At 37.8% G+C, this 27,376-nt stretch overlaps 5 protein-coding genes, 1 long non-coding RNA gene and 1 pseudogene across 7 annotated transcripts; 1 reads left to right on the top strand and 6 right to left on the bottom strand.

Moving 5' to 3' along the window:
- Window positions 1-837: 837 nt before the first annotated feature.
- Window positions 838-3,462, bottom strand: LOC137745908 (uncharacterized). 2 transcript variants are annotated; one of them, XR_011069743.1, is made up of 6 exons: window positions 2,481-3,462; window positions 2,179-2,221; window positions 1,907-1,978; window positions 1,740-1,829; window positions 1,549-1,664; window positions 838-1,123 (listed from the first exon to the last, which is right to left on the bottom strand). It is a non-coding gene; the product is annotated as an uncharacterized lncRNA (long non-coding RNA). The 2 variants fall into 2 exon arrangements; XR_011069742.1 differs by having other exon boundaries at window positions 838-1,664; window positions 2,481-3,460.
- A 193-nt stretch (window positions 3,463-3,655) lies between these two features.
- Window positions 3,656-7,040, bottom strand: LOC137745472 (serine--tRNA ligase, cytoplasmic-like; annotated as a pseudogene).
- Window positions 7,041-7,947: 907 nt separating this feature from the next.
- Window positions 7,948-13,901, bottom strand: LOC137745721 (uncharacterized). Its single transcript, XM_068485724.1, has 11 exons — window positions 12,813-13,901; window positions 12,460-12,528; window positions 11,978-12,199; window positions 11,605-11,880; window positions 11,430-11,498; window positions 10,585-11,070; window positions 10,439-10,507; window positions 9,894-10,058; window positions 9,588-9,804; window positions 9,142-9,489; window positions 7,948-8,516 (listed from the first exon to the last, which is right to left on the bottom strand). The coding sequence occupies exons 1-11, from the start codon at window positions 13,791-13,793 to the stop codon at window positions 8,404-8,406; spliced, it is 3,015 nt and encodes a 1,004-aa protein (XP_068341825.1). The 5' UTR covers window positions 13,794-13,901; the 3' UTR covers window positions 7,948-8,403.
- A 1,514-nt stretch (window positions 13,902-15,415) lies between these two features.
- Window positions 15,416-16,264, bottom strand: LOC137744054 (uncharacterized GPI-anchored protein At3g06035-like). The gene is made up of 2 exons (XM_068483915.1): window positions 16,141-16,264; window positions 15,416-16,041 (listed from the first exon to the last, which is right to left on the bottom strand). Exons 1-2 carry the CDS (start codon window positions 16,220-16,222, stop codon window positions 15,542-15,544), a joined length of 582 nt encoding a protein of 193 aa, XP_068340016.1. The 5' UTR covers window positions 16,223-16,264; the 3' UTR covers window positions 15,416-15,541.
- A 789-nt stretch (window positions 16,265-17,053) lies between these two features.
- On the bottom strand, window positions 17,054-18,359 carry LOC137744682 (uncharacterized GPI-anchored protein At5g19250-like). The gene is made up of 2 exons (XM_068484452.1): window positions 18,216-18,359; window positions 17,054-17,642 (listed from the first exon to the last, which is right to left on the bottom strand). Exons 1-2 carry the CDS (start codon window positions 18,301-18,303, stop codon window positions 17,128-17,130), a joined length of 603 nt encoding a protein of 200 aa, XP_068340553.1. The 5' UTR covers window positions 18,304-18,359; the 3' UTR covers window positions 17,054-17,127.
- Window positions 18,360-19,886: 1,527 nt separating this feature from the next.
- Window positions 19,887-21,479, top strand: LOC137744653 (NADPH-dependent aldehyde reductase 1, chloroplastic-like). Its single transcript, XM_068484424.1, has 4 exons — window positions 19,887-20,151; window positions 20,468-20,844; window positions 20,992-21,350; window positions 21,457-21,479. Exons 1-4 carry the CDS (start codon window positions 20,026-20,028, stop codon window positions 21,477-21,479), a joined length of 885 nt encoding a protein of 294 aa, XP_068340525.1. The 5' UTR covers window positions 19,887-20,025.
- A 575-nt stretch (window positions 21,480-22,054) lies between these two features.
- LOC137745268 (mevalonate kinase-like) lies at window positions 22,055-25,982 on the bottom strand. Its single transcript, XM_068485186.1, has 5 exons — window positions 25,493-25,982; window positions 24,436-24,679; window positions 24,084-24,337; window positions 22,937-23,350; window positions 22,055-22,434 (listed from the first exon to the last, which is right to left on the bottom strand). The coding sequence occupies exons 1-5, from the start codon at window positions 25,623-25,625 to the stop codon at window positions 22,316-22,318; spliced, it is 1,164 nt and encodes a 387-aa protein (XP_068341287.1). The 5' UTR covers window positions 25,626-25,982; the 3' UTR covers window positions 22,055-22,315.
- Between the last annotated feature and the right edge of the window lie 1,394 nt (window positions 25,983-27,376).

Here is a 27,376-nt window from a genome sequence, read left to right as displayed (position 1 = left end):
CGGTGGTTCATCTGAAATGTTGGACAAGAGCAGACGCAGACTCTCAACATATTCAGTCACATTCACACTCGAGTTAATCCCAAAGAGCGTATATTGCCCGCTAAAAACCACATCCTCGTCAAGATTGTCTGCATCCCTGCACCCGAAAAGCTCCCCTCGACACCATGGGTAATGTGGGAGGGACTTTAATCCTTTTCCAAGAGCAAGCTCTCAACGAAAAGACCTCAACCGGGTCTTCGGTTCCATCCTCATTCAATTCAGTAGCCACAACAACTTTGTTTTCTGCTCACACGCTACTTTGAGCTGGGATTTAGTGGTTCACACGTGGAGATCCACATATCGATAATTGAAATTCAGAGGTCGACTCATGTTTTGGCTCACTTGGGCCCACTTGTTTTTAATGGAACTCAGCGGTCGTTTCTATATTAAGAGTTCAGACTTATTTCTTTATGGGTGACAAACTCATTGGCTTGCACATAAGCTTCTGCCCCACTCTAACAACATCGATACTGTCTCAAACTTAACCACATTCCGTCCCCAACTTAACCACATGCCCAATCCGTCCGATGTGGAGTTTTACCATAAAATATCTTGGTATTAGTTAAAGCACTAGCAAAAGTGCCCGCGCGATGTTGCGGGTTTTAAAATTGTATAAAATATGTAGAAAGTTATAATGTGTACATATACTATTTACATACATATGAAATCTATTTACAACCCTAAAAAAAGGTTTCAACTTCGACATAACAAAAACAGTTTGCACAAATCTTAGCAAGAACTAACTAATATATATGAAGCGATCCCCTACAAATGAATAGTTTGCACAACCCAAGATAATATAGCAAGAAATAAAGAATGAAAAACCTTTTCTTCTGTAAAAATGAAAGTAGTAATACTGTAATAGTAACATCAGTTCTAGACATATTTTAAGTGTCGAATATAGGAGCATACTTATTAGCTATTGGATTATATCTCGTCAATAACAAACAGCCAATTTCCGCACCATTTTTCTATAGCTTCATAGTTGGCATCGTCTGAGCTAATAAGAAATCTCTCCACTTCTTTGAGATAGTTTCGAGTAATCTGTGGTTCCCATGAGACACCTTTGCCTAACATCTCAATGCTAAATCATCAGGAAATCCAGGAATAAGACATTGGTGCAAAAATTCTCTATATTCCAAAAGATTGTTAAATAAAATCAACCAAATACTCGAGACCAAAAAAGAGAAAAACTACATGCGTAAAGAGCTATAGATAAGACAGAGGTCAGTTCTTCGCGAAACCAACATTGCATTTTACCAAAAAAAATAAAACCCAACAAAATAAAAGATGAGTATATGCAGTGGCAGTCATATAAGAGTTCATTCATCAGCTGAAATTTGTTACTTCAGATTGGCCCATTCATCATTTCTATAAAATTTATATTATGGCATTCCCACTTAGCAAAACTAACATGTTAGCATTAATAAACTGAAAAGCTATATCATTGTAACCCGAGTCAACTTATCCAATCAGAAAAGTAGTGTAATATCTTTAGTAGAACATAACCTGGTCTATCCAGCAAGTTTTGTGCGAAACTCATTGAAATTTCTTATCATTGAGGTAAACTTGGAGCTCATTTTCTGCACATTGATGAAGCCGTTCCAACCCAGACTCAACTTCACCTGCAGAAACACAAATTAATTAGGACAAAGCAACACGATGCATTGTCTCTCTTCAAGCTTGAGAAAATGACATACCTTGCAAGTACTCAAAGAACTTGGCATGTTCATGCTCCGGCAAATAATATCAATTAGCATATGTCCATGTTAGTACTCGCCTATATTCAACTATTTGAAAATAAAGAAAATTTAATAAGAAAAAGCAATAGACTCTTGGTAGAAAAGTGTGGTCATTTGTGGTGCACCTGTAGTCAGGCCTCTGTAATGAACTTCAACTGTGACTCAGGCTGGCACTACATATCGCTCTGCTTCTCAAGCTACAATAACAACATCGATGGTATACATAACTCAAAAAAATGAAAAATAGTAGAAACTGAAGGAGAAAATTGTACATATAGAAAATACATTGCACTAAGCATAAACCCAGGAACACAAACCACACAATTGACATTCACATTCATCAGCTATACCAAAATCACTAACCAAGAAAGACATGACAGTAAAATGTTTTACTTACGTGCATAGTGCATCTGCAAGTCTGCAAGTGCTTTTCACCGGGACTGCAGTGCAGTGAAGGGAAAGGAAAAAAAAATTACTCTAACATGAATTATTTTATAAATACCATAGATTGTCATGAAGAACATGTATTTTGAAATTATAGATATGATTTATACCCCAAAAAGTAGATAATAGAAACTGCTAAAGCATCAATTGAAAAAATAAAAAGAAGATTCATGCACATCGAGCCTATGATAAATGTCAATTAATTGACATTAAGTTAAAGAAAGCATCTGCTAAAGCATAATTAACCCAACCTACTTTAATCCATGAAATCAATTCAGTTATCCCTTCCTATTCTGATAACTGTCCGAACCATGAATGAGATACAATTGGATCATCATCCAAGAACCGATACAGGTGGTTCCCATCCTCAAATAGAATTTTCCTGGTGCAACATAAAAGCACTGTTGAAAACAACGGAAGAATACATGTCAACAATGGCATAATATATGTGAAGCAAGTTGGTTTGACATGAAAACAAAAATTGTAATTGTCCACATATTTCACGCCTTCATTGTATAAGAAAAATGTCAGTCCAACCACTTGTAGATCAAATGTAATTTTGATTGAGTATTATTCTTTCCACCCAGAATTTCCTAACAATAAAACAAAGTGAATGAGAATATAAAGACACTTCCAAGGCAAACTTCAAAGGCTCACTGAAGAACATTATGCAAAATAGAGTTTGCATGCAAACTTTCTCCAAATTCAATAGCCTGCATCGTAACAGAAATCGAAAGGTAAAAGGGAAGAGTTAATAAGAATAAGATTAGCTAGCAATCTGTTTTGCATATATAGTAGATACAACATACTTGATGAAATCATTTCTTGCATATGAAATACAACATCGTCATTTAACTGCATACACAGTGCAAAAACCTCTCCATTTGCTTTTAAGACAGGCATCCCAAGAAGTTCAAGTAGTTCCTATAAAACCACCTTTAGTAAATAACTGATAAGCACTCATAATGCCTCACCAACAAACCAAAAGGTATCTATGTTGAACACATGTTGCCAAAAAAATGATTAAAGTATGTATAAGCATGGATACTCGGTCGACTACTAAATCATGAGCAAACGAAAGGTCTGCAATTAGGTACAAAAGAATCCATTGCACCAAAATGCCAAAATAATACTAAAAAAATACAAACCACAGTTTTTAAATTGATAACAAAATCGTAACATCAGAAAGAACCGACCATGCATTCTTGAATATACTTTGTAAATGTCTTGTTCCTCGCAACTGAAACACCATTTTCAGTTTATTTTTCTCTCTTTTCTAAATGTATGTTTCGTGTTTATTTTTCTCATACAAAAGTAACACAACATCACGCATATGGTATGATGTTAACACGAAATAATTTTCACATTATGGAGCAAGTCATGCACGATAAAAGCCAATTCAAATCTCCTGCTTCGCAATTTAGATTGGTTTAAGGCAAAATAACTCTGGTATAAAAGATGGAGGAATTTGAATTTAGAAATTTCTTAAAAACTTTCACTAAGGAAACTCTACACAAACCGGCGACTTTAGGCCTTTTTCGATTTCTCGATTCCCTTCTCTTTGGCTTGAGATTGAGGGGAAGTTTGTTCTTGAAAGGGAGGAATGTGTTTCCATACATGTACGGCCGTAAAAACTTCTGGTATCTCCACACCATCTTCCCTCTGGTAGTTCTGGAGAATGCAGCACTGCTGTAAGAGTTGAGTTCAACAAGTGAACGTGTTGCTTTGTTTCTTCGTTGTTCTGCAACACAACAAAGTTTTCTCATCACTGTTTTCTAACCCGATTGAATATTTGATTGCCTGCAAAATTAGAGAAATGTAAGTGCATGTCACATTACTTAATTAGTACCTTTTTGGCGCCCGTATCGAATTTCTGATCTTCAGGTAGTCTCTGCGATGACACCAGCTCTCTGTATGTCTGAGAAGTCGGAAACCATCCTTCTAGATCATACTTCTTCTCCGCGGCATCATTCAGAGCATTCGAAACTATGGACATGGCTTGGTAGGGGATCCTTAGCTGAACGTCACAAAATTCGGATTAAACAAGCTTAGAAAAAGTCACTTGGTCACTAATCATATATTTCCAACCACAATGATCTTTCAAGAAATGCAACGGTTACGACACTCATACAGAAGTCCTCGGAGCTTTTGATCATTTCCTCTTGCATGTTCCAAGAGTCGTTATCATTCGGGCTGGTGATACAGAATTGTTTAACTTGCACAAACTGATGGACACGAAAAATACCCAAGTGTCTCGCCCATGTGCGCCAGCTTCCTTGAGGAAACAGAACGAGTCTCCATCATATCTGAGAAAAATGATCCGATTAATTCATGAGTAAAAAGCGAAAACCATTATTTTGTAGCTAGAATTTCCAACGGGAATTTACAACCTTATCGGTAGCTGGGACGGATGGATCCAATCCACTTCGTGATATGCAGAAAGAGGCTGTTCAGCTGTAGCAACGAGATACTTGTGTCTCCTTCAGTGCTTACCTGTTCGATACCTATTGAACTTATGTCAGTTGCTGACATTAGGAGACAAAACGCAAAAAACTGATACGAAAACAAATCCCGTCCAGTAAATGAACACAAACTAGTGGCTGCATAGCGAAAAATCAGCAATAGCTACCAACATTACCTTGTAAACTTCCTCGTCGAATTGTGCTAATTGAGCACACCTTTGCATCAGATTTTTTTCTCATAAGAAATGGCGTCTGCATTACCTTATATTTCGCATTTCCTTAAGAAAATGAATATCGAAATTGGTCGGACCTTTTTGAAGGAATGCACCATCCTCTGTCAGGTACCGACCTCTACCTGCTCCCACCTTACCACCTACATATCTTAAACAGACTGAGTTGGAAACAGGTTAACGTGATACGAGCCAGATTAAGAAAAGATACACGCCGTACCATAAAATTTCCAGGCTTGTTTGAACCTCATAAGCTTGAAATCAATGCGGACTCAATACCTTTCTCAAACTCTGCAACCCCGAGAAGCTGAACAAGATTTTACAGATTTCGCTCTGATTGCAGGGGCGGAGCAATGTACTTATGTACAGGCCTCAAGTGTCCATGGTCCCCCTAAGACTTCTTATCACTCTTTTCAAAATTTTCAACAATTAAACAGGTGCACCAATTAGTTTAAGAAAATTTGGTGATCTAATACACGGACACGATTTTTTTTCTATTTGTCATGAAGCACTGAGAAACACTTACAGTCAACTTGCCTTCACTGGCCTTCAAGTCACGAACAAAAACCAGAGCTAATGGTTTGCTGATACAAATTATCAAACGGGCGCTCAGATTAGACATTCGTGTCAACTGTAACAATTCCGATAGCTACTGCACCATAACAGAAGATGCCCAAACCCTTAAGAATCACCGAAGCGCAAACTTAATCCTACGTACCAAACAAGATAGTTATCGCTTTCTATGTCTGAAGAGGCTAAATAATTTTGCATTGTAATCAAAATGGATTCATACCGTCCTCATTGTTCATCGATTCCTTAGGTAACCAACTCCTAGTCTTCAGAAACCCACATTATCAAAAGCTTTAAATAAATCGTGTAAAAACGTACTGTTTTGGGTCAATTGAACTAAAGTAAATTTGTCGCATAACAAAGAGAATTCGGTAAATACTGCAGTAACCACACATTATCAACAACATTAAATTGTACTAAATCGTAGACGTATAAATCCTTACTGCACAACAGACTCAGTTGTAAAACTAAATTACAAAACTATCAACCTACCATGTCATTGATCCTACACTACGTACCCTACTCCCAGCCGTTGGTATGCTGGATGCACTTCCTCGTATGAATTCTCATGTAATACTTCTTCATTGTTAAGAATTCGAGAAAGACATCCGGTTAAGTGGCCGTGTCTTTTGTCCACAGAGGGAGGATCAGTTTGTGCCTCAATCGAAATGAAAACGAGAAACATAGACAAAACCTTTCTCCATGATCATCCAAAGTGTGGGATATAGGTCTTGTTATCGAACAGAAAAACAGGTGGAAAGATCGCAGTTCTGTCTCTCAACCCTTGTACTCTTTAATTTCTTGAGGACCGAACGAAAAAGTGATTTCGATAGAGTGAATTTAGTGCGAGCGGCTTTCACAGGAACCTGTTCGACAGTGACCAGATGTGTGACAGGCGTTGCTACTGGAGGCGGTGGTTCATCTGAAATGTTGGACAAGAGCGGACGCAGACTCTCAACAAATTCAGTCACATTCACACTCGAGTTAATCCCAAAGAGCGTATATTGCCCGCTAAAAACCACATCCTCGTCAAGATTGTCTGCATCCCTGCACCCGAAGAGCTCCCCTCGACACCATGGGTAATGTGGGAGGGGCTTCAATCCTTTTCCAAGAGCAAGCTCTCAACGAAAAGACCTCAACCGGGTCTTCGGTTCCATCCTCATTCAATTCAGTAGCCACAACAACTTTGTTTTCTGCTCACACGCTACTTTGAGCTGGGATTTAGTGGTTCACACGTGGAGATCCACATATTGATAATTGAAATTTAGAGGTCGACTCATATTTCGGCTCACGTTGGGCCCATTTGTTTTTAATGAAACTCAGCGGTCGTTTCTATATTAAGAGTTCAGACTTATTTCTTTATGGGTGACAAACTCATTGGCTTGCACATAAGCTTCTGCCCCACTTTAACAACATCGATACTGTCTCAAACTTAACCACATTCCGTCCCCAACTTAACCACATGCCCAATCCGTCCGATGTGGAGTTTTACCACAAAATACCTCGGTATTAGTTAAAGCATTTCCAACCAGATGGTCAAATTCTCCAACCATTTCATTTTGGAATAACAATCTTACGTCACGTGTTTTAGGTTTTTTGCGTTACCCTGGTTGGTTTATAAATTTTCTGCGTAACATTGTTTGGTTATTTTTAAGTTTTAGTTTAAAATACGGCAAGTTCTTATGTACGACTGCTTGCATTTGACGTTTTTTTTTTTCACAGGACCGTGAGGTAGTAGTTATTACTTTACAGGTTTATTTAGCTGTCTTTTGGAATTGATTTTTAGTCTCATTCTATCTCTTTAAACATGATTTATCTCGCTTATTCCACTGAAATTGTCAAAATTGAGTCACCTTACCCTATTTTTGTCAATTGTACCTCATGAAAATTAAATGAAAAGACAGTTTGGACATTTTGTACCATGCTGGCAAAGATGAGCCAACGTGAACGTTAATGTAGTGAAATGACACAATTTTGACAGATTCAGATAACAAAGTGAGACTAAATGGTAATTTCGTAGGACAAATCAATAAACAAGCCTCACTTTATATTGGGGATCAATTTGTGTGTGCATAAGGCCTCTCTTCGACCCTTAAAAAAATTGTTATGTGGTGTTACAGTTTCACTCATGCATACGTGTTTATATATTAATTATATATATATTTTAAGTTGAGGATGTATCAACCTTGTAGCTCATCCATGTTATAAACACAGTACAAAGTATATAACCTTGTAGCTCATCCATGTTATAAACACAGGAAAAGGATCATCGCCGAACCCTTTTCCTTGGGATCCGAAGGATCCTATGATCATAACCGTTCATCTTACATCATGCGGTCAAAATTCATTTTAAATTTTAAATTTTAAATTAAATATAAATAGTACTTAACAAAAACTGATCGCACGATGTACGATAAACGATCACATGAGGATCCTTTTCCATAAACCCAATACAAAGTATATTATTAAGTACTACACCACAAAAAAGTTCTATTTCCATTATGCACCAACATGTGTAACATCCTATTTTTCTTCCTCGTTTCAAAATTCTAAAACCGGGCTTTAGGATGCTTTCCTCATTCACCCGGTTTTACCTTCGGAAACACAAGTACACAGATACAAAACAATTTCTACATCGAATCACTATCGTACAATAGCTACACAAAAATGAATGGCAAGCTTGAAACACAAGAATCAGATAACGGTTTGGTTGGATCAAACTGAGCAGCCTACTGTCTTTCGGTTCAGATTTCTTCCTAATCGTGTTGTTGGGAAGCCACTACCGTTCTTTCTGAATGATCATCATGCTTTTTCAGTCCGGCAAGGCCACATTCTAGAGAGAACAGAGTGATGTAGCGGCTATTTTCAGCCACAGAATGTCAAAAGTCCTCATATTCCTCCAGCATGATTTTGCGATCAGCTATAACTCAAGTGGGGCAATTCTGGAGGATTAGGACTAATTAAATTTGCCCACAAGTTCGCAAGCGTCAATAAGTAGTTTTCCCCTTTCCACATCACCATTTTAATACCTGAAACATACAAACCAACTAATACATTAAAAGAGCAGAAACACAAAACATATATGTTAAAAGGGCAGAAACACAAAACATATACATTAAAAGAGTAGAAACACAAAACATAGGTTCAAGATGAATATGAAAATATAGGGAGGATTTCAGATGTGAAGATGTAATATGTTGCTTGCACATTTACTTGTGAGCGGATGTGCCTATACTGCTAATAGTGTTATGACACTTTTCTTGAGAGAAGGACCGAGTCTACTAGGTGACGTAAATCAAGTATGCATCTCAGGTATCCTAGTTTATCACCCAAAAGAGTAAAGACCAAACTACCAACAGTTTCAACATACTAACGCTGCACAAAAGGTAAGCTGAAAAGGGACTACTTCAAACTCACTAAAGTATCTCTAAATATTTAGAAATTTTCCACAATGTTACTAGTTTGACTCAAATAATCAAATCTTAATGAGAGCAACAAAGAATTTAGTGTTGTGTGATGTCTGGTAAGGATCGTTAAACTGGACAAAAGTTTCCCGGACATGTACGATGCAAGCACCAAAAGAGTTGAGAGAGATTCATCACATGGCCAGGTGTAATGAAATGACATTGGTGATTAAAATCAACTTCAGCATACCTGGCACGGTTCCTGCAGTTAATAGTGACAGCGAGCAAATAGGTTCTTGGCCATTAACAACAACTTGGTTTTGGAGAGCAAATGCATCCAGATGATGAATGTATGTCATGGAATCTAGTAGTGCAGCAACGGTCTCATCATATTTAAAATCAATCGCATCCGAAATGCTCTTGAGAGCTTCATCAAGTCCCGAACTTGACCATAAAGTAGAGCACTCGTTTAGAAGAGAAAAAAAGGTAAAACAGTTTGAAGAATGTAATAGAATCCATGACTCGTAAAGTTTGGCAGATGCTTCAAGAACTAAAACTACTCTGTAAATTTCTCCAAGGGCAACGATATACTGCTTGCCTGTGTTTCCACAAAAGATAAAAACAAAAAATTAATCAGAAAATTTAAGAAGTAACATAAACTATGAAATCCATCAACAACAATTTTTTATGGGGTACCTTGAGGTTCAGATAGTATTTGATTCTGAACATTCGCTTCTAATGATTGCCTCCAAATTAGAGAACCATGTTTCAACTCTTCAGCGCAAAAGGAGACTATTCGAGACCAGGTGGAAATGTAGTTAGATTGTTGCTCAGTTGATCCCAATCTAAGAATCCTTAACGTGGATGCTGCATGTCTTGAAAGTTCAACGGCAGATCTCAAATCATTCTCTGCCTATCAAAGCCAAAGTATAAGCAGTGTCAAGCAAAGTCCACGTTATAACAAAAGTTTTCATTACGTCATATCAATGCAAAGATACATACCAATGACAACCTTTGTGACAACTGGTATTCGGATTCAAGAACTTGGAACTTTGGATCCTGTAGAAGTTTACGAACTTCTTGAATGTGTGTATTTCTTGATGAAAGACTCCCAGACTGGAATTGATCGGAGATCATATTGTGTTGATGCAGTTCATTGTACAATTTCTATAACAAGAGACCATAAGAAGTTAGGAAAAACTAACTTACAAAGTGTTAAGCCCCACAAAACTACTGACTTAAGCACCATCTTATACTCATATCATTTGGTCTCTGTAAGAATGTTTCAAATCTCAAACAAAAAATAATTGAGTTAATTATTAAGCCGAACATTCAATTATTTAACAGAAATATGAAATCCACCAACGTTAGTTCCTGATTTTCACACTTAATGCTATTCACACATGATGATTCTCAAGATAGTCCAAACACGAAAGAAGTATTATAAAGCCATACAAGAAGTTAAAAAGTCCATGTAATCCTCTAATGAAACTTATTATACAAAAGCTACAACAAGAAGTTATTACAAAATTACAAACATAACAAACCTGGATTTCCTCTTCCATAGTCTTTATTGTTGTATCTTCACCAGAAAGAGTAGCACCACTTTGAGCTTTCTAAAAAAATGCACATTTCATATACTTAATACTGTTAAAATTTCGTAACAGAAAGTTTGTCTGAGTAAATTACTAACCTTTTTATTTTCAAGATGGTAGAGTGCAAGAGCGTATGTTTCATCCTTCAATTTGCTATATAAATCCACATAATTATCTAGATGGACTTTAGTAGAAGAATCGTGAGGTGAATCTTCAAGAGTAGCAATAGAGGTTTGGTTTTGATCACTTGTAACAGCATCCTTAAATTCCCAAGAATCTTCATCAAAATCATCACCACCAAAATTGGATTCCAAAAAGGTTGGGGCAGGATCCATAATATTTTCAGTTGGTTTCGGCGCATGGATTGTGTTAGTGTTCTGGTCCACTTGACTGTATAAGCTTGATATTAGATCTGTGATGGATAGATTGGACGCAGGGCTTTTGTTGGTATTTACTTGGTGGGATGCAGTGGTAAGAGAAGAAATATTTTGTTGAATTGAGGAATCATCAGTCTCTAGTTCATCATCTCCAAAAATGGACAAGGGCAAGGCTCGTCGATGATTTTCCAATGTTACCTCATTATGCTGTAAAATAGAAGGGAAAACAATTGAAAATTAGCATGAAGCATTTGCTCACAGAGCATAAATGAACAAAAAACTTCAACACCACAAGCACAATTGTCAATTTGTTAATGAGAGCTTAAGCATTGATGAGGCAAAATCGAGCTAGACCGAGGAATTATAGAGTATACTAATTCAACGACATTAACACCAAGATGGTAAAGTTGCTAACTTAGATGATTCAAGAACATGTGACAGTTGAATTTTTCTGTCTCCAAATTATTTAAAGTGAACAACGACAGATGATAAGCAAAACAAAATAAATATCTCAAAAACATATAGGATTGTGTCAATAAAAGAAAGATCAGGAGTGACGTGAGTACCTGGATTTCAAAACCCATGACAGATGGTTTTATATTGGCAGGAGGATTACCGCCAACCACTAACTCCCCCTACACCCAAAATTAATATAAGTCAATTCCAGTTCCTCAAAAGTTTCTAATGTAAAAGAAAAAACATGCATATAAATACAAATCAATGTCAGACTGAATCATCTACCTCAATCTTTGATCCAGATTCGGAAAATGCATTGTTCAATTCCCAAAAATTGTCATCAGACCTAACATCAGGAGAACTACTCAACTCTTTTTCAATGTCCTCTTTCTTGCCACTGGAATGTGAATCTGAGATTACACCATGTTTCATGCTAGAAGTCGGTATAAAAGGAAATGCAAAGTTTTCTCCAGACTTGTGGGAATCCCCTTGAAATGTAGCAAAAAAATCATTATGAGCACGGGCGCCAAAACCAGCAGGATTGGCAGCCTTTGCCTCTTCCTACAACCAAAATTTAAGTCACTCTTTGATAGTCAACATTTCAGTCAACCAGATCAGAAATACCAAAAAAAAAAAAAAAAAAAAAAAAATGACTCACCAACTTATGTTTTGCTCCAGTTTCTGAAAATGCACCCTTTAACTCCCACAGATTTCCATTAACTGGAGTAGAATTGGGTATATCTGCAGCACTGTTCTGCTTGCTTTTCGAAAGTGGGTCGAAGAAAAAATTATGCTGAGTAACAGGCTTTGGGTTGAAATCAAATGAAAACCCTTCACTAAATCCACTTCCTCCAGTATTTGCTTGCCACTTCTCATCAACCTTCAAAATGAGAAATGTCAGACTCGGTGGACCAAATGAACAGGCTTTTTTTTTTAAAAAGTCCAATGGCATGCTATAGTATTCGATTTAGATAGAAAATCTAAGTCCCCCATTTGAGTGTGCAAATGAAAAATCACAACAGGGAAACAGAGGGTGATTGAAATAGTAAGTTCTGCTTTTCAAAGAGAAGTTCCATGGTGGGACACAAAAACTACACCTAAACAAGACAATGAAGACATGCAACAATAAACAATACCCGCCTGGATTCCTGGTCGTGCGTGTGCATTTGATTCTGCTTTCGATCCTGCTACTTCCACAACCCCTTGTTCCTGATATGAAGAATACAATTAAAGCAATGAGTAAAATAAACAAACAGTACCAAATGCAAAGATCATAGTTTTTCCAATGCTCCATGTAATCTTCATCAAAGCTTATAAGAAAACTAAAAATCCAGTCGAATTGTTCCTCACTAATCCGCCTAGAATTCAGTACGCATTTCAAACCAGAGAGAGGGAAGTTCTAATTTTTTTCTCACTTCAGTTTTCTCAGCAACCAAACAGAGTCCAGACTTAATAAACAAGATCATCAAATCACCAAAGAAAACAACTTTTACCTTCAAATCCGCAGCTTTGAATTCCCAACCATCATCATCCTCCTCATCCAAGTCGCCATTTCCTTCCACCAAATTCAACTTCAACCCATGTGTATTTGAATTCGAATCTACTCCATCAAATTTCAAATCAAAACGATTCGAATCCAAATTCAAGCCACCCAATGTCCCATTTTCTTTCGGAACCAGAGCATCAAGCTTCAAATCCAATGCATCTGCACTGAAATTCAATCCGTTTTTTACCGTATGAGGACCACCAGAACCCGAATTTGACACACTTGCATTTGAATTCGAACCCACATCATCAAACTTCAAATCAAAACTATTCGAACCAAAATTCAAACCACCAAATTTCCCATTTCCGTTCGGAATGGGAGCATCAAACTTCAAATCCATCCCATTTGCACTGAAATCCAACCCCTTTTTTGTTGAATTGGGACCTCCGGGACCGAAATTCGAATCCGACCCATTTCGAACCACGACTTTTGGATTATGACCGTACAAGTTTGAAATCAAATCATCGATCCCAACACTTCTCACATTCAAAATCGACTCCTTTTTCGCAAATCCTTCGTTTGCAACGTCCCCAACCTTGGACTCGCCCGCACCGGAGTCCTCTTCCTGCTCTTCCCCAAATAACGATAACGGCAAAGCTCCCTGCGGCTTTACCCACCGAGTCTTATCAACCTTCGCGGGCTCAGTCTCAACTCGGATTGGCTCTGATTCCGTTCGGGTCGGCGCCGACCCATTAGGAACGCAAAACCCCAAAGGGTCGACGGGTATTTGGGAGGGAGGTGACTGGGAGTACGTGATTCCATTGGAAGGCACGGCCTGAGCTTTGATCTGACTCGTGCTGTCCGTTACGAAGTCGCCCCAATCGTCGTCCAAGACGGTCGAATCTCGTCCGTTGATCTTGGGCTTGGGATCGACGGCGGTGAAGAACTTGAAGTCTCCGAAGCCCCCGGCGTCGTCGACCTCCGCCATGGCTATGAGGGCTTTGAAGCTCTGTGTGTGGGCCTCTCTCTGTGCTTCTGTGCGTCTATGGAGGGATGTTCCGTTTTGCGCTGGTTCAGATCTCGTTGTTGCATGTGGGAGTATGACGTGGATCAGGACCCAATCCAGCTAAGCTCAGCTCGATTTGTTTGGAAAAAGATCATTTTTTGATTTATTTCACCAAGATCACCAGATCAAGTCATCGAACTTTTAAAATTTGATCCAACAGCTAAAAATAAGAATTATTTAAAAGTTATAATAACTTTAACCGTTAAATCAAATTTTAAGAATCCAAATTATTTGATCCGGTGATCTTAATAAAAGAGATCCAGAATTTGTTTTATCGGTGAATTACCTCATTGAATTTTGATTTACAGCTAAATTCTCTCTTGCTGCTAAATTTATCTACATTTCATCCAAAACTCCATTAACTTAGGGGCACTTAAAATAAAAAATAAATAAAATAAGATTAGAAAAATAAAAATTCAAATTAAAAATAAGTAAATAAATACCACCCAACCCATAACCCAGTCAACCCACAACTCACACCCAATGTTAAAATATCGTTATCAATGAATATATTGATATGTAAATTTGTGAAAATATTGACGAATATATCGAATAACGTTGTTAATGATATCGGTTGCTTTCAATGGAAATGATGAAACTTGAAAATGAAACTTTAGGATTTGTCAAACACGTGTCAGAAATATCGACAATCTGAGGTAAAGTTTAAACTTCATCCCTTTTTCATATCTATCTTGATTTTTTGAATTCACGAGAATATCAACAATATCGGGAAAAAAATTTAAAGACTGAACCCACCCATCCCACAACGATCACCCTTCTCTAGTCCCAGCTGACCCACCTTCTCGAAGCTAGAGTATGATTATTTCCCTCTTAATCTCCTCCACTTTTCTTCCCTTCTCTCGCACTTTTCTCATTGTCTTTTTCTATTTGTAAAAGTCAACACAAAATATTAATATGACGTAATCTTAACTGTTCAAATAGGAAAGAGAAAAAGAACTAGGAATTAGGGAGGAATAGAATCTTACTTCATGTAACCCACTTACCTCTCTACTCCGTCGGCGTCGTCACTATTTTTCATCACGCAGTTATGGTTTCTGAAATGTTTGGGCATGGATAGTTTTGCACTACCATATATTCATTCTCTTTAATATCAGACTTTATTTAAGGATGACAAAAATCAAATTTAATTGAGAAATTGAAACTATCACAAGGAAAGCATAGAATGGTAAATTACAGTAGTTGAGAATTGAACACCAGTCTTGTAAAATTATAGAAACTTTAAAGGCAAATAAAAAAAAAACTCTGTCTCAATGGATTAACAAGTATAAGATCAAGCTTTGCGTTTTGTTCCTTTGAGAGTCATTTTCACCCATTAAAAGTTTGAAAATTGAGAAATAAATGGCACCAACAAATAATTTAAACGAAATAAATAGGAGTTGTTGCACATGATACGTTGTGAATTAAATTTTTGAAGCTCGTGAATTATACGATGATGAATGGAAGGTGGTTGAAATGCCTTTATAAATTTTTTCGACTACAAAAAAGATAGAACGTGTCGACGAAGCCACTACTTAATCATTTAAAGAAGAAAAAAAAACAGAGAGGAGGTGTAGCACATTATTATTAAGATATTATGTGTAAAGATCAAAGGGAAAAAAATAATCACATTACTTTTTCCAACACAACAAAATAGAAAATAGAATACCAATTCAGCACATTAAAACCAAGAACAACCCCAACAAAACAGCCGTCATGTATTGAAACATGCCGATTGCACCCAAAGAAGCAGCGCCTCCAGAAAAGCTTCCACTTTCTGCGTCGGTGGTCAACACAGCAACTATCCAATCATCCTCAGAACCAATCCCAACTCCTGAATACTTGGAATCATTCAGATATTTTGAGGAATGGGAGTGAGTGTAGTTGTTGAGCACAAGATCCTCGTCCAAATCCGGCACGCAAACAGGCCAAATGATGGCGGCTGTTGTCGTGTTGATGTCGATATGGCACTTTTTAACGAGCTTCTCGAAGCTCGGGAACCTGGGTAAGTTGCCTGGCTCGATGATGTAGTGTGCGCTAGAACACGGTTGGTCTTCTAGCTCGTCGGCGAGTTCATCAGCTAGACAAGCTGCATCGTCGTTCTTCTTAAATTCCGGCAGGTTTGCGGATTTCCTGAAGCTGTTGAGGCCTTGGAAAAGATCGTCTTCTTCATCTGCAAAAAAAATAAGATGTTAGAGAAATGATTACGCTCGAACGAATTAAGAAGAAAATATAGCGGAAGTTTTGAGACGCGAGAAAGATGATAGTGTACCGTTCGAAAATACTGGATGAGAAAGAAAGAGTAAGCCAAGAACAAGAACAAAGAGAAAGAAGCTTAGTTTGGAGGAGGCCATTGTTTTAGTGCTAGGACGATGGCTGTGTGACAAGAAGAGGGTGCATAAAAATATACACCGGGGGAAGGAATAAAAAGATGGCTTGTGGGTTCAAATATTCTTTTAGGGTTTCCTCATTTGCTTTTTTGAAAGGTTCCTTGGCTGCCAAGGTATTCTCATTCTCCTTAAATTTGTTGAAGTGGATAGAGATGTTTCTGCAGTTCTCTTTTCCTTTTGGTTCATCAATTTCTTTGCTAGAGAATTCTGGTTGACAAATCTTATACACTACAACGAACGTTCTGGTTAACTTCTATTACCTTTTTACCCGAGATGAGATGAAAATGGTTTTTACCTGAGATGAAAAAGGTTGGAGGGATCCATGCGAACAGAGTGACCCGATTCTTTTTCAATGTTCCTAAATTAACTTTCTAATGTGAGGTAGTAATTGTATACTGGTAACGTGGAGAAAGCGTGCTAACACATATTATTCAATGGGGTCCCGAAATCCTTATAAACCCCTGCAAAATTTCTTAACTTTTCAATATGAAAACCACAAAGTACAAAGCTACAAGGATACTCTCCATTTGGTAAATTATTGTTTTAAATGAAAGGATGGTAATAAATTAAGTGAATCGAACTACACATAAAAGCCTGTTGATCGTCGAACTACAATAGTAGCCTTTACTCTCTTAACCCAAAAGGCAGGTCAAAAGAACTGAGACCCTGAGATCAGCCATCAACTACAAAGAAGGCTCAATTGCATAACATATGTAATGCAAATAACATTGCATGAAATGAAAGCATAAAGTTCATTAGTTCAGGCATTACGTACAATCGAAATCCCTAGTTAACAACTACAAAAGTCACATATTTTGGTACAACATAACAACAGAGAGAGGGGGCAGTAAAAACTTTCAACTACCGATTCAGCTGACCAAAATAACACACAACCCTACCAAGATGGAGACCAAGAAATGACCAAAACCAACGGCTGAAACTAAAGAGCTTGCTGCATTAGCAAAGCTTCCAGTTGGGGTATTTGAGGCCAAAACCACCACCATCCAATCATCCTCGGATCCAAGTCCAACTCCCGTGAACTTCGTATCGTTCAGATACTTTGCGAATTGCGGTTGGTGAGTGTAATTGGTAAGTACCAGAGTTGGGACCAACTTAGGCACACAAACAGGGAGAATAACTCCATCTGATGCGCTGTTGGCGTCGATTTTGCATTTTCCCAAGTGCTTGGGAAGATTGGCGAGCGGAGTCTGCGAGGTTGCCAGAATGTTGGCTCCATTGGTGGGGCTGCTGCAAGGCTGGTCTTCCATGTCATCAGCAATTTTATCTGCTAGGCAACCTGCGTTACCGTTCTTGATGAGGGCCGGCAGGTTTAGTGAGGTTCTGTAACTGTTTATGCCTTGGAGAAGGCTATCCTCATCCTTATCTGCAGGCAAATAGGTATGGTAAGTTTGAAAATGGTTAATTAGCCACTGAAATTCCAAAATCATACCAAATGCTACAACCATGGTCCTATCACTAACTTAATTGCTAAACATGCATGCATGCCATCTCCAAGGATATATGTGAATCATAGATTCACAATCTAACGCCCAGTCTAGAATTTTTATCAGAATTAGGTTATTAATTGTTAATAATTTATATTAATTTGTTGCTATTTTCTAATACACATAGGTCTGAGTGATTAAGCTAGGATAATATCGGTGCATATGTAATTTGGACTCGATACACTCACATAGTCCGCGACGCAACAACATTAATACTTTTTTATAACAATCTTGACAGATTAAGTTCATCAGTTGTACTAGAAAATAGCAAGTAATCAAATGCAAGGAGAAAAAGAAAAACACACCTTAAAACTGAAAAATTGCATTGATACCAAGAACAAAAATTGCATTCATATATATCTTAAATTAGATAAACTAGAGACCCTGTTTATAGTAATGCTATGCCTAACATGTCTGCATGCAAAAGAACACAGATGAGAGAGAGAGCATACCAGAACTCTGCACCAATGGAGAAAGCAAGACAAAGGCATGTGCAATCACAAAGAAGAAGAAGATGCTAAGTTTGATCAGGGAGGCCATAGTTTCAATTAATGCTACGGCTGAATGCCTTTTCTGGAAGTTAAATAAGGTTTGTAGATTGGAACACACCAGGGAGAGAGAGGGAGGGAGGGAGAGAGAGAGAGAGAGAGAGAGAGAGAGAGTTGAGAGATTGTTATATGAGTTGCCAAAGCCTCACATATTTGTTCTTGAAGGCAATTTTCCAGGTGTTCGAGTATTGATCGATTACACAATGCCAAACTTGGTGCCTAATTGACATGTATCGGTTGCTTGGCCTGTCGGCCTGGCACGTGTACTACATGCAAGGCATGGCTCGAGACCCTTTTTCAACGGCTCTCTTACGGATCAAATATGCCGACAATTTCAACTTCTGTTCGGGATGCAAATCATCTTTTGTTTTTATCTGACATCATCTTAGCTATTACTTTTTATAAGTACTTAGCTTCTTACTCTCGGAGGGGTTAATTATGGCAGTTAAACTGAGTGCATAAAGATAATCCCCACATACGATGAGCCAAATAGTGCTTCTCTACCTATCACTTTCAGAAAATCCTCTCGAATATCTTCAGGCATGGCCATGTCAACAAACCGATTAAAACAATGAAACATACAAAAATTATGCTATGTTTTGATGTATTTTATACATTTCGATTAACAACTAGATCATTATATCTTGACCAAGAACTTAACGAATACAATTTCATATAGTAGCACTCCGGAGCATACGAGAAAACATCTAAACATATCAAAGCATATATATATATATATATATTACTTTGGACGTACTAGAGAGTTCTTTTCTAGTAAACTTTGGGATATTCGAGCTCATAGAACCCTAATATGACAGATGAAAACTTGAAGTACGTAAACAACTCTTGATTTCGAGAGATTTTACGCTCGAAATAAAAGGGATTACGTTACGGTACAATCGGATAGACACTTGAAAAAAAATGTCCCCTTCAAAAAGTGGCGGATTCAAAAAATATAAGGAGCCACAAAATTTTTTAGGACGGTATGGCATGAAAATCGGCATTCGTCTAGTTTTGGTATGCAGAAGTTATTTGCGAAGTCATATTGCAGCCTGTCAATAGATGCCAGCAACTTTCGAAAGAGCATGTCGACTGATGTCAATAGATATTAAGTGGGCATGAAGCCAGATGCCAACATATGTTAAGTGCGCCTATCTAAACATGCTCATAGCAAAGCGTACAAAGTCATAAGGCTAGCAGCTACCCTACCCAATACCTACAGAGCCTATTCATTATGGGCAACTTCTTAGGCATCTCAGATTTTAAAAAGGCAGCATCCTGTTCTTTCATAGAGAATTTCTGAGTTTTAGGAGATGGCTGATCCACCTTGTTCTAAGATGAATCTGCCTCTACTTCCAATTGTATAATAACATACCGATCACATTCAAAAATCTCTCCTTAATTTCAGGCTGGGCCATGTCAACACTACTGTCCGCTTCAACAGATGTTCACGCTGCATGCGACTGTCAGGACACGTACAGATACCTTCCCTGCCACGTGCTCCCCCACGTGTCAACTCAAATCTCCTATTTAACCTCCTTGTCAAACTCTTATACAACCATTGCATATGTGCTTTCCCGTTTAGCTTCCTCCTCATCAACAACCCTAAAGCAGATCTTCACCAGCATTTTATTTGTGTCTTCCCAAACCCTAAATCCAAAGTTACTGTCCAGCAACTTCTTTGAAGAGTCCTCTGAGAGTTTTGAGAAGAACAATGGCTTCTGGTGGAAAGCAGCAGTTCCCTCCTCAGAAACAAGGAGCTCAGCCTGGCAAAGAACATGCCATGGACCCCACCCCTCAGTTCACCAACCCTGATTACAAACCCTCCAACAAGCTCCAAGTATTACATCTTACAATAAAATTTCACTAAGTTTCCATGTGATCCAATAAAAGTTCATTAGTTTTCATTTGATCCATGATGACACTGGCGGTATTACAAGTGAAGTAGGAAAATTTTTAAGTGAGAAAGTTATAAAGCATGCAAGTGTGTGATTGATTTACACTTAGCAGTTGGCTACCGTCACAGTGATATCTTGTGTAGGATATAAGTTTTTCTTGCATAAGTGATAAATATATATATATATATATATATATATATATATATATGTATGTATGTATGTATGTATGTATGTATAGTTATGTTTCAAGTGTTGCAGGGGAAAGTAGCGCTAGTGACGGGTGGGGACTCTGGGATAGGGAGATCTGTGTGCCATCTCTTTTCTCAAGAGGGTGCAACCGTGGCCTTCACATATGTGAAGGAACAAGAGGACAAGGACGCACAAGACACAATCCAAATGATCAAACAGGCCAAGACTTCTGATGCCAAGGAACCCATGGCCCTTGCAGCCGATCTCGGATACGATGAAAATTGCAAGAATGTTGTTGAGAAAGTCGCAGCTGCATACGGCCGCATTGATATTCTGGTTAACAATGCGGCTGAGCAGTACAAAGCAAGCTCCGTGGAAGAGATTGATGAGCCCCGTTTGGAGAGGGTCTTTAGAACCAACATATTTTCTTACTTCTTCACGACCAGGTAATTTAAAGAAAATAACCGAAATTGTTACCAAACGATCTCTAATCCATCTTCGTGCAATCATAAGCATATTATAACACATGTACTCGAAGTTTCTTCTCTAAAAACCTTTTAGTTTTGATGATGATGTGAAATTGTGAACTTAAGGCATGCGTTGAAGCACATGAAAGAAGGAAGCTCCATAATCTGCACGACATCAGTCAATGCATACAAAGGAAATGCCGAGCTGCTTGATTATACTTCCACCAAGGGGGCCATTGTGGCATTCATAAGAGGACTGGCATTGCAGCTGGTAAACCGAGGCATTCGAGTCAACGGTGTAGCTCCGGGACCAATATGGACCCCATTGATTCCGGCATCTTTTGATGAGGTGGAGGTTTCACAATTCGGCAACCAAGTGCCAATGCAGCGAGCCGGGCAGCCATGTGAGGTCGGACCAAGCTACGTCTTCCTCGCTTCCAATGCCTTCTCTTCTTACTACACCGGCCAAGTCCTCCATCCTAATGGTAACGATTTCTTACTAATCAAATGTATTTTGGGCGGTGTTTACGCTACGTTTTTATGTACGAGAACACTTTTTTTTTTATTTTAACGATCTGTGCAATTTTGCAGGTGGAACTGTTGTAAATGCTTGATTGGGTTTTGTGGAGGATTCTTTTGGCTGGTGGTTTTTTTTTTTTTTTTTGGGTGTGTTTTGGGTCATGAAATGGTTTGTGTACGTCTGCTGTATGCAACAGCTGAGGAAGAGCACTTCTAAGAGTTTCAGATGTCCAATATTGTGTGAAGTTCATAAATAAATGAGCATGTCTTTTTGCTAATAAAAGCATGGAACAAATTCTGTACCGTTTTATGATGAGTTGGGTTGAGTTGGAGCGATCCTAAACAATCCCACATCACCGATATACAACCCGTTACAAGGTAGAATCCCATTAGAATGGGTTGGATTCGGAGAATGGGTTGGATTCTCAGAATCCGCGTTTAATCGTTCCAAACTCTCCGGAGCATGGCTCCAATATACAACAGGTTATATAACAGAATCCAGCCCAATATACAACTGGTTATATAACAGAAAGAGGTGACGCGAAAGAAGAGATGGCGAAAGAAGAGATGGACACGAGGATATACAATCGTTTACAAGATAGATTATTATCCTACATTATCCTGCTAACATGCTGTGTGTTTGCAATGTTAAAACAGTGCTAAGCTGTGATTTAAGAGGATTAAGATAAAATTAATTCCATAGCAACAATCTTGTTTACGCCACAAGAAATCTGCGAGTGACAAGAAGTTACAAGACCTAGCACAGATTGCCATTTTTTCAATTATTTTCGCCAAGAAATTGGAAGACGAAAATTTATCGGATAAAAATTCAGAATACAAGAAAATAATTTACAGACAGCAGATAGAGCTCGAGTCCTGCCAGTCAGCAATGGGGGTTTAAGATCTTACACTCAGCGCTTCGGAGGGAAGGTTACAACGAACCGCCGAAGCGAATTTCGACTCCGTTTCCACCAATGGCGGCCGTCAAACAATGGAATCCACAAGACTCCAGTTCAGCAGTTACTTTATCAACAACAGTTCCTGACAGCACTGATTCATGTGGTTAAGGAAACATTGTACAAGGTATTGGAAATAAGCACCAACAGAACTAGGTGAACGCTAAACAGAGAATAAAGGGACACTACGAACTCGTTTGAGACTGCTTATGTGGGAAGCACTTACGCTCATAAATACTTTTGGTAGAAATGCTTTTATTATAAACATTTAGAAAACTTTATTGAAAATTCAAGTATTTCCTGGAAATGCACTTGGAAGAGGTTCTTGAAGAAGCACATAGCAAGTGCTTCTCCATAAAACACTTTTACAACTCAGAAGCAATCTTAAGTTTTTCTGCTAAATGTAATTAGAAGTGCTTTTAGTTGTCAAAAAGCAATTTTATCCCTTCTATAAGCAAATTCTAAACAGACCCTAAACCATGTTTATGTGCAGCTAACTATCAGTTCATTGTTCTCCACTATTAGAGAAGGAAAATAAGAAGACATGAGATAATGTACTGAAGAACCAAAAATAAAGGGAATCGTGAAAAGGATACAGGTTGGCAGTAGTGTGAGAACACAACCTCCACCCCCAGCTCCGGTCAACTTGGAAGCTAACTTGTATTTCAGCGTTGTTCGAAGAACGGTTTCAATTGAAGCATGGCTGACCCCCATACATTGGAGCAAACCTTGATTCATTTCCATTAACTCTTCTATTTTCGCTTCCTTCTCAGTAATGGAGAGCTCATCGGGGGCGGGCGATTGGATGATGTTAGCCACTTCCGTGCTGATAGAATCCACTGCATTAAACACAGAAGCCATGGCCTCCGGATGCCTTAAAGTTCTCTCAGAAACACCAGCAACTAAGGCCTTCGTATTCCTACCAACTTTTGTGTTGGTAATAAGCATTTTGAGTGTCATGTTTGATTTGATGCGAGTCAGACTACCTGATCTGAACTTGATCATATTGCCTGTTGCACAAGAGATTCGTATTAAGATATCATCAAAAGCAGTAAATCAATTGCGTCAAACAAGATAAAGAAACTACAATACTCCATAGCTCTAACGTTTGAACTCCAACAAATATGCCAAAAGATGATGTGGAGAGCTATGTCTAAAACCAGATACCATTACGCATATTCGAATACCTCATAATTACTGAGATATCAGATCCAAATGCCTAATTTTTGGTGATTCAAAAACAATAGTTTCTAGATTAATCACGATGAGCCAGTATGAACAGTTCCTCACTGAATCACAACAGGATGATGGAACCAACAGTAGGCTTGGCTTACAAAAGAATAAAAGAGGTGGCAGAAGAAAATAATGGATTAAGCAAATCAACCTCAAGAGAGTTCCTATCTTATCGAAGAAAAGTCCTAAGCGGAACTTCAAGATACAATGTGGATCTGGTACGACTATTTTTGGGGTACTAGTAAGCACCAATAAAGTAGATGCATAGAGATAAATGAATCTCTTCATGAAAGAAAAAATGTAGCTTCGAGTAAATTGAAAATTTTCCTTTTCACCAGTAGCTGTTTGACATCATAACACTTTTCGTACTAATCCAGACAAACTATTTATCTAACTGATTCCAAGAACTTTAACTCGAAGATCCAAGGCAAGAAGATAAGCAAAAGAAGAAGAAATGAGATAATGATGAAGGAAGATAATGAGTTGGGCACAGGACACAAAATAACATACCGTATGTGCTAACTGTATTGTCGATTCCAGACGGCTTTCCGTGGATGATCTTCTCACCTTCAAAAGCCCATTTGTTCAGCAATTCAAGTTCACTTTCCCCAAAAGTAGTCCACTCTTTGTTGCCCAAATCCAGACTTAGACAATCTGAGAAAGAAAGAAGAGCACCCGAGAGTGCAACGCATAATGCAGCAGATGATCCCAGGCCTGAGCCCAACGGAAGTTCTGAAGTGATAACAACAGTAGCAGGCTTAAATCTGAGCCATAAAGAGAAGAAATCAGAGAATGAGAAAATAAGAATAAATCGACAAGAACAGAAAGTAGTCGATTATTCAAACAAATAACAGTCGAGTACCCTTGGATAGATGCATATAGCCAAAGAAAAGCCACCACTCCAGCACCAAGTCCAATTTTTGCCTCTGGAATGTTCAGTTCATCAACCAAAGCAGCAAGTGATTTAATCGACTCCGTTGAACATGAGGTTGGCACTGATGAGTTGGGAATATCTAATTCTGATAGGACTTCTTTTATCCTACCAATAGGCCATGAAAACTCTAATCCAATATCCTTGAGCTGGAGTCTTAGTGCATCATCATTATCTATGAATAATAGCGAAAGACGGTCAGTGAGAGATTCATATAGAATTAACCTGGACTTGAACATATGAACTTTATACCATGTTCATATCAGAAACGTTTACATGTTCTCATTCTCGAAATTAAGACCCTGAAAACAGTCAGATTTCTAATATAACTTAACCCCTATAAATTCAACTAGGCCAACAGTCAGGGTCGTCCGAAAACAGATTCCAGAATCTAGAAAGGGTTTCTTTAAAATCCTGATATCAAGTAATCCAGTTGCTGAATAGATTTCTAAACATAACTTAAAACCTACAGGTTTAACCATTCAGATTCATCCACAAAAACAACCAAAGTTAAGCTTAGCTCAGAAAAAAGATACAAACTTTTCGCTTTGGTAACACGGTCACAAAGTTAAATCAAACCCCATGAAACCTAAACAGAACAGAAGTTTCAGAAACACTATCATCTCACCCAATGGAAATTCCCAGAATCTGAAAAGGGTTTCTATAAACCCTGATTTCAGGCAACCCAAAAGCTGAATTCTTATCTTACAAAAAGACGCAAACTTTTGCTTTTGGATTGGAAATGCTATCACTTTGAAAGCTTAATCAAAACCATGAATCCAAGATGCAAACTTTTGCATTGGCAAACCATTCACAACCCAAAAATGATCTCCTAAGCAAAACCCATGAATCCAACTCAAATATAATATCTTCCAAATAACATCCCAAATCAAGCGCACCAAATGTCTCATCGAAGAATAAATCATATAAATTGACAGATGAAAAGAAACCCAGTAGAGATTAGAGATTAGAGAGAGAGGGTGAGTACCAGAGGGAGTGGGAAAGCGAAGAGAGACGTAGGTGTAGAGGTCAATGGAGGAAGCCACCGCCGTTGATCCATGAACGACAGCATGTTCTCCTGAGAGTATGATTTTTCCAGGAGCTCTTGCTTTCACTTCCATTTTCTTTCCTTCTTTTATTTTTATTTTTATTTTTTTTGTAATTGCTGGAATTAGCTGAATGATTCCAATCGGGGCGACCAAATATTTTGGTGCCAATATTGAGAACCCCAGAGAGTCAGTGTGGTGGTTGGAAGTTCGCAACTTGGAACTTGGTGAGTTAAATCTGTTCAATGTGGGGATAATTTATACAGTCCATTTGATTTATTAATGTGGGAAAGTCGTAATTGGGTTGCAGCCAACCACAGTTGGCCTTCTGATTCGTTTATTTGGCTTCTTGTTTTTCATGTTTCTTTGACTCCATGACAGTGGCGGCGCGTGGATCATCTGCGGGGATCATGGTGTAGGGATCATTTCCGCTCGAAGCCAATTAGTCGGTGGTTGGTGCCCAGTGTTGGAAAGGGTTGTTGAACAGATTGAATCGGGAGTCTGTTTGGAAGTTTTTCTCTGGTAACTTTAACCAAAAACTTCTGGTAATTTTAACGAAAAATTTCTGATATTGTTCATTTTAATGAAAAATTAATTTTTTATACTAAAAATCAATCCTGATTCTATTCACTTTACCTTTTATTTTATCCTTGTATCGTTCAAATTTAAAATTTTCATATTATTTTCATTAGTTTTTTTTTTTTTTCAATAATTAACATCGCTTTCAGATTATCAAAAACACTTTTGATAGTATTGGGCAAAAAAAATTTAAAAGTGGTTTTGAGGTTGAAAAATATAGTTGCAATGCTTTCTAAGACAGTCTCTAATCTTTAAGTTAAAAACTTAAAATTTTCAACTTAGAAAAAGTTTTCCACTTCAACTTTTATGGTTAAATTTAATACCCGCTATTATAAAAAAATCACAAATCTCGGATTGAAATGAATAATTTTCTCATCTCTTTTTCTAACATATCATGAATATTATCTATTCCCATCCAATCAAGAAAACCAAATTACGAATCTCGGATTTTGAGGTCGGAATAAGTCTTCTTAGTCTACCATCTATCAAGATTAGTATATCACAACAATGTAAATAATGAGACTGGAGCAGGGTTAACTTATATACTTCAATCCATATCAATTTTTGTGCACCAAACATAAATATTAAAGAGAGTTTTAACGAAAAATCATATTTTTACATTTAAAAGTTAAATCTGGTATTATTCATTTTATCTTTTATTTTTTTCTTATTATTAAAACTAAATATTTTCGAATATTTTTCATTAATTTTCCTAATATTAAACCAACCGTAAATGGATTTTGACTGATGGACGAGTACAAGAGCCAGCTTTTGAGACTGCACCGCGTGCTTTACACTAGCATAAGCAGGGCGCTTGGGTTTTGGTTGGAAACTACGCCGCTCGCACTACAACACAGTTGTCAGTAGAGACCGCTTCCAATGGCGAAGCAGCGCCCACTCTTCTTTACCTTACCAACCTTCATCGTTGACCATTGCTTGTTAGTGGGCTCTCTACTAATTTTTAATAAAATATTTTATAATGTTAGTATGAAAATTTGATTAAAAAAAAAGAAGATGATAGAGAATCTTACTTTTGAAGGATAAAGATCTTCTTCAAATCCTCTTTACAGAGATCTAGAGGATTAATTTATTATGTTCGTTTATTACACATAGTGCAATCAGTTTTTATTCGATATTGTTTATATAATTTTAAATAAAATAATTTAAAATAATTTATGACCGCACGATGTACCATAAACGGATATAATTGATTAATCATCCAGATCCCCACAAAAATGATTTGGCTA

The sequence above is a fragment of the Pyrus communis genome, chromosome 9, assembly GCF_963583255.1.
Source record: "Pyrus communis chromosome 9, drPyrComm1.1, whole genome shotgun sequence".
Lineage (NCBI taxonomy): Eukaryota > Viridiplantae > Streptophyta > Magnoliopsida > Rosales > Rosaceae > Pyrus > Pyrus communis.
This window is presented reverse-complemented; position numbering and strand designations above follow the sequence as displayed.

Bases quoted from the DNA above. Each gene is read 5' to 3' on its own strand.
- LOC137744653 (XM_068484424.1), top strand. From the start codon at position 20,026: ATGGCTTCTGGTGGAAAGCAGCAGTTCCCTCCTCAGAAACAAGGAGCT. The intron at 20,845-20,991 runs GTAATTTAAAGA...TGTGAACTTAAG, and splicing joins TCTTACTTCTTCACGACCAG to GCATGCGTTGAAGCACATGA. The intron at 21,351-21,456 runs GTAACGATTTCT...GCAATTTTGCAG, and splicing joins CCAAGTCCTCCATCCTAATG to GTGGAACTGTTGTAAATGCT.
- LOC137745268 (XM_068485186.1), bottom strand. From the start codon at position 25,625: ATGGAAGTGAAAGCAAGAGCTCCTGGAAAAATCATACTCTCAGGAGAA. The intron at 24,338-24,435 runs GTACTCGACTGT...TTTATGGCTCAG, and splicing joins CTATATGCATCTATCCAAGG to ATTTAAGCCTGCTACTGTTG. The intron at 22,435-22,936 runs GTATCCTTTTCA...CACATGAATCAG, and splicing joins TCTCACACTACTGCCAACCT to TGCTGTCAGGAACTGTTGTT.
- LOC137745721 (XM_068485724.1), bottom strand. From the start codon at position 13,793: ATGGCGGAGGTCGACGACGCCGGGGGCTTCGGAGACTTCAAGTTCTTC. The intron at 12,200-12,459 runs GCGGGTATTGTT...CTCATTTTGAAG, and splicing joins ACGCACGACCAGGAATCCAG to GTTGATGAGAAGTGGCAAGC. The intron at 11,499-11,604 runs GTAGATGATTCA...TTTTGGGTGTAG, and splicing joins AATCTGGATCAAAGATTGAG to GGGGAGTTAGTGGTTGGCGG.
- LOC137744682 (XM_068484452.1), bottom strand. From the start codon at position 18,303: ATGGCCTCCCTGATCAAACTTAGCATCTTCTTCTTCTTTGTGATTGCA. The intron at 17,643-18,215 runs GTATGCTCTCTC...ATTTGCCTGCAG, and splicing joins TCCATTGGTGCAGAGTTCTG to ATAAGGATGAGGATAGCCTT.
- LOC137744054 (XM_068483915.1), bottom strand. From the start codon at position 16,222: ATGGCCTCCTCCAAACTAAGCTTCTTTCTCTTTGTTCTTGTTCTTGGC. The intron at 16,042-16,140 runs GTACACTATCAT...TTTTTTTTGCAG, and splicing joins TCATCCAGTATTTTCGAACG to ATGAAGAAGACGATCTTTTC.